The 10,519-nt window shown below is 45.8% G+C and overlaps 2 protein-coding genes across 2 annotated transcripts; one reads left to right on the forward strand and one right to left on the reverse strand.

Moving 5' to 3' along the window:
* Nucleotides 1-338: 338 nt before the first annotated feature.
* On the forward strand, nucleotides 339-1,296 carry LOC122626183 (arylalkylamine N-acetyltransferase-like 2). The gene has a single exon (XM_043806342.1). It carries the CDS (start codon nucleotides 363-365, stop codon nucleotides 1,011-1,013), a length of 651 nt encoding a protein of 216 aa, XP_043662277.1. The 5' UTR covers nucleotides 339-362; the 3' UTR covers nucleotides 1,014-1,296.
* Nucleotides 1,297-8,368: 7,072 nt separating this feature from the next.
* Nucleotides 8,369-9,196, reverse strand: LOC122626182. The gene is made up of 2 exons (XM_043806341.1): nucleotides 9,103-9,196; nucleotides 8,369-9,042 (listed from the first exon to the last, which is right to left on the reverse strand). Exons 1-2 carry the CDS (start codon nucleotides 9,194-9,196, stop codon nucleotides 8,369-8,371), a joined length of 768 nt encoding a protein of 255 aa, XP_043662276.1.
* Nucleotides 9,197-10,519: the final 1,323 nt, after the last annotated feature.

The raw sequence follows: 10,519 nt of genomic DNA on the forward strand, positions 1-10,519 counted from the left end.
GGACTCATATCAGCCAAATAATGACTCGTCTTAATCAGGCGGCGTCAATCAGACCGCTAAATGGCTTGAGATCATTATTCACACGCTCAGAACAAGAAAAGCAAAACTGGTGTCATTCAACCTCGGGGTCGCTGGTTTGGCGAACATCACTTGCGCAAAAGCTTTGATAAGAGCGGTGCGTCGGGTCAGTGGGTGGTTGGGTGGTGAGAGGCACTGGGAGGAGTGCCCCATATTCGTGAAAAGCTCAGAACGCGACGATGGCAAGCTCACTGCTCACCGCTGACTGCTCACTGCATATATATAACAAGTAAATTGCGCTAAATTTCTCTCAGTCTCAGTCCGCGAGCGGGGCACTTGCGAAGATGTCAGCGATCAGCATACGCGCCATGCGAATGGAGGACTTCGACGAGGTCGAGGCCTTTCTCGCGGAGCACTTCTTCAAGCAGGAGCCACTGATGCTGATCCCCCAGGAGGATGCCAAGCAGCGCGAGGTGATTCCCGCCGAGGCCGAGCTGCACCGCTCGCTCATTCCCCAGGATCTCTCCCTGGTGGCCGTCGACGGGGAGCGCATTGTGGGCGTCGTGCTGGCCGGCGAACTGCTGCCCGAGGATCTGGAGCGGGAGTACCAGGAGGCTGAGCACAAGGAGGTGGCGTGCCTGCTGGACAAGATACACAAGTTTCTGGCCCGGATCGAGCGGCAGGCCAACATCTTCGAGCACTACGGCGTGGAGCGGGCCCTCTATCTCTACATGCTCGGCGTGGACACCTCCGTGCGGCGCCAGCGAGTGGGCACCCGCCTGGTGGAGGCCACCATTGAGCTGGGTCGCCAGCGGGGATACCCCGTTGTGACGTCGACCTGCACCAACATGAACTCGCGGCGCCTCATGACCGCCCTGCACATGGAGTGCGTGCTCTCCAAGGATTACGCGGACTACAAGGACGAGCACGGCGAGATCGTCCTGCGGGCATCCGAGCCCCACACCTCCGCCAGTGTCGTGGCCATACGACTGTAGGAGTGGGAAAGTTACCAAAGAACATAGAACCACATCTAAGTTATAACCTCATGTGGCAAAAGGCATATGTAGATAGGTAATAGATCATAAAGGGAGGGGGAACTGGTAAGAAACTGAACCAAATTTGCTAGATAAGAAAGCTCTGTTTATCTCTAGAAATTGTAAACAACATCATATTGCTATCAGTTCCAGTTTCGGGGGTAATCAAACCATAATCATAAGTATTTGTTATTTGTTGTGTTGTTCTAGGGTGTTAAAAATAAATAAGTAAGCTTGCAATTAACCAAGTATTTCCCATCGTAACTATGCCACATAAATCACTTTGCAAAATCTGTCCGATTTGTCAGTGCGATTTAAAGTGTGGGATAAGAAACCCTGCGATTTGCTTTGGCCCAACATGAGCAGTTGAAGTCGTAAACAACGAGGACAGCCACTTCTGCCCCGTCGAGTGGCACATCCCACGAACTTTGCCCCCCCATTAGCTCGGCCTTGCTGCGGACCCACTCCCTGTCCCACTCCCACTGCCACTTCATCGTATTTCATCTTCTGCGTCCATTAAAGGGACGCAGCACTGTTGTCGGCACTGCGGTTGCCCTGCTCTCATTTTTCTGCGTTCGCACTAAAAACTAATTGTTGTTTTATTGTGTTTGTAATCCAATCCACTGGCGAAAACCTACATCTATATCTATGTATATATGAGATACACATGGGCGAGGGATTACTTCCCATCTTCGTCTTATCTGCGATTATACACATCAAACATATGATGATATAACATGTGCGTTGTTTTGCTTTCGATTGGCTGTGAAGGCTGAGCAGAACTATGGAGCACATTCGGCTACCTTGAGCAGAAAGCTTTCTTTTCGCGCTAATCGAGAAGCTTTCCTGATATTCGGTTCTAAAAAAAATCATACAAGCTGTGACAATTCTGCCAGATACTTTATATTGGCCACCGAGTTCTCTCGTTGAAGGTAGTTACCAACTCGAAGGATTAGCATTCGGTACATAAAATTTGTCGAAAACATAAAAATTCATTTTTGAGTAAGCTTGTGGGGCTGGAACTGCAACAGAATATTTTGGAATGTAAATGGAGTCGGCGAGGGACGAAGGACGAGGGACCCCATTGGAATGGGTCCTTTGGGTGGCCAGACAAAGTCCTGTCTGGTTGAAAATTCAGCAAACAGACCAAAAACCAACGTAATTTACATGTCTGCAGGATAAGTTCGACATGAAGCGAGCGGGTGGGGAAAATCTGAGGAAAGTCAGAGGGATTTTTAGAACCGCTTGCACTGCAACGTCTGTTTGCCATGTTTCGCCAGACTAGTAACAGTTGTTGCTGCTGACCCCTGACCCCCAATCGAAAAATCTCCGAAAGCAGATAAAAGCGCATAGTCTCAAATGTGCTTAATCAACATGGAAGGTTATAATGTAGAGCAATCGATTCACAGCAACCAACATCTCAGCAACCCTTTAGGCAGATTCTCGCAGGCTCAAGTTTTAATTAAAAATGGTTGAAAAAATGTTTGCAACAAAGTCGCCAGCATAATGCAGCAAAATTGGCTTAAAAGAAAGCCGCTGGCATGGAAAAATATCCACATCCCCACAGTGGAGGGCACTGAAGCCATTTTTGCCATTTTAGTCATGTTAGCCATGAAGCCGGCATATTTGCAAACCGCCACAGTTTTAGGTGCACTGAAATTTCTCCAAATATTTGCGCAAGTGAATTTTTGATTTATGCCAGCAAAGCGTGACCTAAAAATTTTTTCATACTCTGCCAAACTAATTAAAAGTGAAAAGTTGACATTTTCTAGTTGAATTTTTGATTTATGGCGCGAACTTTCCAACCGCAGCGAAAAATTTAATGAAAATTCAATCAAAGTTTGCGGCACTCTCCGTGAGCTCTGATTATTTTGCGGCACGGCAAACTTGCAACATATGGCTGTCCAGTTTCCCACTTGCCCAGTTTCCCAGCTGCCCTGGATGACCCGACCTCGGTCGGTTTTGTTACTGTTTAAGTGACCCTAATGAAGATTAATTTAGAACAAGTGCTACACTCTCTGCGTTTTGCGTGTGAGCGTTTGTGCAGCCGATCGTCTATTAAATGACTAAAAAAAGCAGAAAAATGAAATCTCGCTCATATGACACATCAAACAAGATATTCTATGCATCAACCTGATATACATAGATACTATATATGTTTTTACCAACAAAAGATTCTTAAATTGGTGGCTATCTCATCCTTTTAATCAGAGTCTCTTGATTTTATCTGGAGAAAATTAATTGATTAAGCAATTTCCATAGGCAACTCCGTGGGGAGCACATATGTTATTTATTTATTCGAGGGGCCTATCCCAATTCATGCTTTCTTAATTAATGAAAAATATACTCAGCAAACGGTTATGCCCGTGCTTAATTTAAATATTCTGAAATACTTTAGTGAGCAGCGGATGCTGATTTCGATTTCGATATTGAATAGACTTGGCTGCCTACACAATGTGTAACAAGTTTAACGAATTCCAACTAAGTAGTTTCAATTCGGCTCGTTTATCTGATTTTCTTGAAGTGGTCAGTCTGCTTCCACGTAATGTTTACCGAAACTATGAATATTTATTTAGAAATTGGGCCTTCTGGGGGGTCAAACATTTTCATTAAAAAGTAAAAACGAATTACATGAATATTCAATGTTGATATTTATAAATTTAGATATGGGCAGCTGCTCGAAAAAAATGTTTGTGCCTCGTTGCATTTTTCAAATAGAATAGAAATAAGGGGAAAAGTAAGAGAAGAAAAATGGTAATCTTTAAAACAAGGTACGCTGAAATTAAACACCCACATACATTTTAGACTAAACTATTAGGAACCAAACATGTTGAGCTGCTTGTAAGCTTTAAAATCGATTTTCAAATTTAAGAAAAAGCAAGAGAGAAGCGAAAGGGAAACCGCAGTAAAAAATATTAATAAACCGATGTGATTTATGTGTCTGCTGCAGTGCGGTTCGACTCGACCACTTGAAAAACGACTCAACCAACCCATGGCCAATACGACTCACGGTCTAACCACGATAGTCCACTATCTGTAGCGGTTTTTGTGTTATCCTGGGCCGTTCATCTATGTCCATGTGGGTCCTAGGTCCTGGCCACGATTATCGCTCCTGCGATCGGCGCCTGCGCAACAGGTATGGCCAACAGAAAGTGGCAAGACGACTGGATCTGCAACTTTGTGGCATCCTTTGTAGTATCGATCTTGGGCAGCGGGCGTGTGCATGACAAATGCCCTCTGATTTATTGACGTACTCAGTGAGTACCACTGCCTGTGTGTCGGCCTTGGTCACGTTCTTTGTCGTCGTCGTCGGGCGACTTCAAAGGGCCGCACCGCCACCTGCTGGTTAATAATAGAGGTACCATATTGTGCGCTTGGCAGTGGAGGGGGGTGATGGGTGTTGTGGCATCCACCGTAGCGTTGGAAAAACGAGAATAAACGATATAAATAGCCGGGGGCACTTCAATGACTATCGCTTTCTTCACTGGCCCGCTTTAAAGTTAAATAGTTAAGGCTAATTCGTTGCAGACACATTGCAATTTGCGTGGATTACCAAAAAATCCTTGATTGAAAGCAGACTTTAAAAAACTTGAATTGCCCACATTGATTATTCCCACATTTTTTGCAACTTTGCAATTTTAGTACCCAATCATTGTGCATTAAGCATTTTTAAGTATTTTGTACTATTTTTTGTGTGAATATTGTGTCTTTATTTGTGCCCCAACTTATTTGTCGTATCTTCTATCTTAAGTTGTTACACTTAACACTCAATCAAGCGCTTATCGATCACACAAATCATATTGGAATGTTCGAAGTGAAATTGCCACACAGAAATCAAAGAAAGAGGAACACGAAAGCGAGCAACGAAATTTTTGAAACGATAAATTATGAAATATAGAGAACTGGGATGAAAAATTAAGTTGGCGTGAATGCAAGTCATTTGTTATATTTAGTAGATGGCATTAGAGATTCCAGTGAGTGGTTCACGACTGTTTAGTGGCTAGTCGCTGACCTCAAACTTTTCGCGTGTTTCGTCACTACGTGGGTTGCACTCACACTGCTTTCTTATTTTTACAGAAGCTACTGCTAAATAAATAGCTATGTTTGTTAAAATAATTACTTTGGAGCGGATTAGTGTGTTTTAATGTTGTTTAAAATTTTGATGGGCGATTTAAGAATAATTTTTAGAACTTGATGGAAACCGAAGGAAAGCGTAGCTTTAATATTTTCAAATATTTTTTCAAATGCGCTCACATTAGCTGAGGTAATATTCGCAGCTCTTCGAAATGCTAATCATTCTGCAAATTAACATCCCGCCTACGGGAGCACACAGTTCTTCGCTCCGCCATAATATATGAAAACTTTCTAACCTCAGACAGACACACCCGCATGTGCAGAAATGGAGGCACAAACACAGTCACACACACAGACACCCGATTACCGCGCCGAAAACGAGGAAACAAAATGGAAAGGACTCTGCTCCTCGCTCCTCGCTCCGTATCCTGGCCATATCCTTTTTCCCTTGCTTTGTGCACGAAATGGCAGAAACGGGATTTTCAAACATATCGCATATACAAAATGCAAACATGTCTGGCAAACACAAATCCCATAAATGTTTTGTGCCCCCCCACCCCCCTGGAAGGGGAGTTAGAGGGTGTACTACGGTAGTGATAAAAACTTGCAAAAAAATATTTTCATATGTGAAAATGTGTAAAGTATAAAAGTTGTGCTCTACCGTTTGTGGCTGCTGCTGCTGCTGGCTTTCAGGGCTGATTCTTTGGCGTTGTTTTGCCTCCTATTTTCCAGTTTGGTTTTTTGCTTAGTGTGTTTTGCCACAGTCCTGGCCGCTTTTTTGCACTCCTCTGTTTGCACTATGTGAGCATCAGGTGCTGTGGCAAAAGAAATTACAACAAATCCATTTGTAAAATTGCAAACCGAGACCGAGGCACCTCCTCCGCTTATCCCGTTGGCTTTGATGGCCTTTTCGGGTTTCCTTTTCGGCCAGCGGATGGCAATGACTACTGCTTTTCCTGCAGGATGAATGCTGTTCTGGGAGTGCTGGCGGCTAAAAAACTCGCTGCTAAATATAATTTTATTACGGCTCTGCCATTATACGAAAGTATTACTATTAATTGCACAAACTACTGGCCAGAGTGTTATATAAATTTAGTTGTTACAGTCAGTCAAAGATTTTGAGAATATTTTCGGTTAAGTCCAGCTACTGACAGCAGAAGATTTATTTCGATCTTGCCCCTGCCCTTCAGCCCCAAAGTAACCAATTAGAGGAGCAGGTACTCCGCTCCACAACTTCCCGGCCAGCTTGCCCCTGTCATTATGGACTCAAAAATCAAGACGGGAGCTACTCACTCGCCGCCTGTCATTTGCCTGTGCCAACATTCATCTTACTAAAGTTTGCACAGGCTCCTCCAAATCGCACTGCCCACAAAGCTTTTCTGCCGGAGCATTCCCCAGACTCAATCCCAGTGCCGGGACATTCGTCAATTTGTTGGCAAAAACCAGCCAAAGTAAAAGCAGAGGTAGCAGCCTCGCATCATCAGTGCAGCGACTCGAAGAGGTGATACTCTTTACTCAGCTCAACAGTTTGTAGTTCAAGTTCCAACAACTATGAGCTCCTCTTTATTTTTGTATTCATAAAATCTGCTTACATTCACTTAAATCCACTGAAGTCAAGAAATGAAGTTCGAATTTTGATATGCATGTTGCTCAGCATACCATTAGAGGGTAACAACTTTTTCGTACATTCCGAATCTAATATACTGCGAGTACCTAGTAAAAAGGAGGGGAAAAAATTGAAATGAACATTTTTCGAGCTACTCTGGATGCAGCGGCAGCTTGGATATAAATTTTCAGCAGCGCCCCAGCCTTGCAGTCCAGGTCCCGAGTACGGAGTCCGAAGTCCGTAGTCCAGAGTCCACCCCATCTCGGGTTGCTGCACCCCATTTTGCTCCTGGTCAGCAAACTACACACGTCAAATTTCAAACAAGTTCGCCTGCCGCAGGACATGCAACAAACGGCCAACTTGCAGACACAGGTAGATGTAGCCGGAAAAAATGCTGCCAACAAAATGTAGGAGCCATGTTGCCAGACTCCGGCGGAATTTGTGCCGTAGAGGGGAGCTGCAGCTGGAGCTGGAGCCGGAGCAGAAGGAGAGCTGGAGAGCTGATGAGGAGCAGCTCCTGCAGGTACAACACCTGGCATCTTTTTTCCCCCGCTTCCCGCCCCCCATCGCCTTCTATCTTATTTCACGGCAACAATGGAAGCGGGCAAACTGGAAACTGCCGAGGCCGGGGCAAAGGAATTCCAGAGCTCAGGTTTATGCATAGCTCCGGCACAAGCAGCCCGAAATGCGAAATGCTTGTGATTTAAGTTTAAAGAGCCGTAGGAGAGGTTTAAGGTCAACAGAGTTTATTGCTTAAAACTGGCAGAGTTGGAACTGGTAGACTAGGTAGGGTTCGCCCATGGCAGATGAATATAATTAAGGGTTCGGTCGGTCTGTCGGTCTGAACGACTTGGAAAAAGCTTAAAAAGCCAGCTGGGCCTGCTAATTAAACGAAAACATTATTACCGTTTGAGAATTTAATCTTGCAGACAAAATATTTGGAGTCAAGTATTAATTATGCCCTATTACTAATCCCAGCGATCATAAGATAGATGTGGTCTCTGGGTCGCCTAACTGCCACATTTTCGCCGCTCCAATTGAAACTCAACTTTGCAGCGAATAATTTCAAGTTGTCTACCCCGGAGTTTGGCCATTGAGAAAGTTTTCCGGGTGAAACAATAACTGCAGCTGCTCATCACGCCCAACTTCTGCCCCAGAATCCAGACCCCAAATCCCAGACTCTAGAACCCAGACTCCAGACTCCAGAACCCAGACTCCATACCCCAATCTCCGCCCATCACCGGTGCCACCTGTCGTTGGAGGCAGGCAGCTGCTCCTGGTTTTTGGCAGATCCTGGCTCACGCCGGGTTGGGGAATTGCAAATAAATATTTCAACTGCAGTTGCAGATTATTTTAGTGCTACGGCAACTGAACTGGGCAAGTCGTAACAATGCAGAATGGCAGCAACTAAGGCAAACAGCCAGCCATGGCCATGGAGCAGCTCCTCCTGGGGGCCAGCAACTTGGCTTAGATTTCTCCGGGGACCTATGATAAAGTGCTCCCCATAATGAAGACAAAATGCTGTGCTGCACAGTGGAGTCAACTTTATGGGGTGTTTTTCTTTTTTTTGGGCAAGGTGCCCGCTATTTATTCAGCCTCGCACAATTTCAATTTGTATCTGCTCGCGTCCGTTCGATTACTTTCGGTTGAGATTGTAGTTCCTCAGATAGATGCCAGCCAGCACCTCCTGGATGCGGCGACGTCGCTTGTCCTGCATCAGTATGGAGACCAGGTGCTTGGGACTCAATCCCCTGTTGTTCTGGCGATCCAAGGCATCAATCTCATCCTCGCTGATCACGTCCTCGTCGCGATCGTCGTCAGCCTGGGTGATCGGTCCGTCGGGCAGGGGCACCTCCGCATTGCCATCCTCTGCAGCGTTGACCACCTCGGAATCGTCCTCGAACAGACTGCCATCGGCCAGGTCGTCCAGGTTGAGGCCGTGCAGCAGATCGGAAATGGTGGGCACGAAGGCGCTGCGCCGCGAGCTGGTGGAGTTGGAGCTGTTGGAACTGGACGATGGCAGGTAGATGCCCTGCATGTTGTTGGGATTGATGATCAGGTAGGTGGGTCCTCCGCCCACGGTGTTCCAGTCCATGCCGGGAAATGGCGGCGGAGGACGGCTCTGCGGTGGTGGTGGTGGCGGGTAGTAGGGGTAGTAGGGATAGTTGGGGTTGTGGTGGTGGTGTCTATCCGAGTCCTGATTCGAGCTGGGCTGCTGCACTATGATGATGGGCTGCTGCGAGTTGCGGTGGCTCTCCTGCTCGCCGCGCTTAATGTTCCACAGCAGGCGGGGCACGATCTTGGAGAAGGCTGTCCAGAAACGAGTATCGCATTAGAATCTTCTGGGTTATGGTGAACAAGATGACTTACCATTCTCCTTTCTGTTCTTGCCACTGGCGGTCTGCTGGGCGGCACAAAAGGCCACAAGGGCTGCGAGGAGAATCAAGACGCTAAGGGTTCTCATGGTATGTCAATCAATAGCCTCTGGAGGTGACTGTGCTCTTCCTCTGAGCATCTATTGCTATTTATACAAAAGAATTACATCTGCTGAAAGTTCACTGCTAATTTCACCGCCTAACTAGGTGACTGCTAACTGGGCACACTCGCAATTTATTCATATCAGCTCGTAAATCAGCCTTTGGCCCAACGCACTGCTGCCCCACGTTTATTACACTCGTAAAGTGAGTCTCTTGAATGGATTCATGATCGATTTAGCACTAAGTAGTCTTCTAGAGTTTACTTCAGATGTGTGTACTTTGCGTCCCCCTGGGCGCTAATGTGTTTAGTTTATAGTCGTCGTCGACGTAGATATTTATGATCTGTGTACAAAGGCCGGCAGATTGCCGATCGCATCTTGGCGAACCGAATTAGAGGACATTAGCCCCAGCATTAGATTCATTGAACTTGGGAATGGGTTAGAAAGCCGCTGGTCACGTTTCCAAGAAAATAAATAGGTGAGTAATATTGAGCTATAGGTATATACAACAAATTTGAAGTTACTCCATGCGGATCCCATTTGATTCGCCATAATAAATCCATTTCCTGTTTTCGGACTGCGCAAACAAGGCCAATGTTAAAAGAGCAAATACTATCTGAACGAATATCCGTTACCAGAGGCGGTGAAAGTAAAAGTTGAGACCATTTCATCCTGTGCAATCAAAGGCCAAAGACAACAATAAGTCCTGTGTAGCCCGTGTAGCACACGAGGTAAATATTATTTAGGAAATCAAAACACGTAGCCAGCACAAAGTACAAATCGCACTCAATCAAAATCACCTCAAGACCGCACACAGTTCCAAAGCTTCCCAGATGGAATCCCGCCTCTCAGACGGAGCCGTTCGAGAAGCAGTCGTAAGTAAAAATAAATAAGAGGCCACAGGACTCGAGGACTTCAGAAGTAGAGGGGCATCGGCAAACAGCAACAGGAGCCAAAACAGAAGAGGACCCAAAACCCAGCACAGAAAACTGTCATGTACGAGGATTTAGCAGATTTAAATTCTATTAGGCCCGGCCAAAATGCAGGGGGGAGGGGCGAGGGGTGAAAGTGGGAAAATAACTGAAGAAAAACTGTGCGCAATCATTCTGCTCTCCACAGAACCCATGGAAATCGCTCTGAGAAACTGACATTTAATATTGACCACAGGCGAGAGATTCTCTTGGTCCTGCCGTCTGGTGTTCGGCTTTTCTATGAAATGAATAGAAATTTATTTAGAGCTTTCAATACGGGCTAATAGAGAGCCAACAAAATGAAGAGCCTGGGCAGCCTTAAATTAAATTACTTCTCTGT

The sequence above is a fragment of the Drosophila teissieri genome, chromosome 2L (assembly GCF_016746235.2).
Source record: "Drosophila teissieri strain GT53w chromosome 2L, Prin_Dtei_1.1, whole genome shotgun sequence".
Classification (NCBI taxonomy): domain Eukaryota; kingdom Metazoa; phylum Arthropoda; class Insecta; order Diptera; family Drosophilidae; genus Drosophila; species Drosophila teissieri.

What these genes read in the sequence shown, in the direction of transcription:
- LOC122626182 (XM_043806341.1), bottom strand. Translation starts at nt 9,196, where the DNA reads ATGAGAACCCTTAGCGTCTTGATTCTCCTCGCAGCCCTTGTGGCCTTT. An exon ending in CAAGAACAGAAAGGAGAATG is followed by an intron (nt 9,043 to 9,102) that starts GTAAGTCATCTT and finishes GTTTCTGGACAG; the next exon opens with CCTTCTCCAAGATCGTGCCC.
- LOC122626183 (XM_043806342.1), top strand. Translation starts at nt 363, where the DNA reads ATGTCAGCGATCAGCATACGCGCCATGCGAATGGAGGACTTCGACGAG.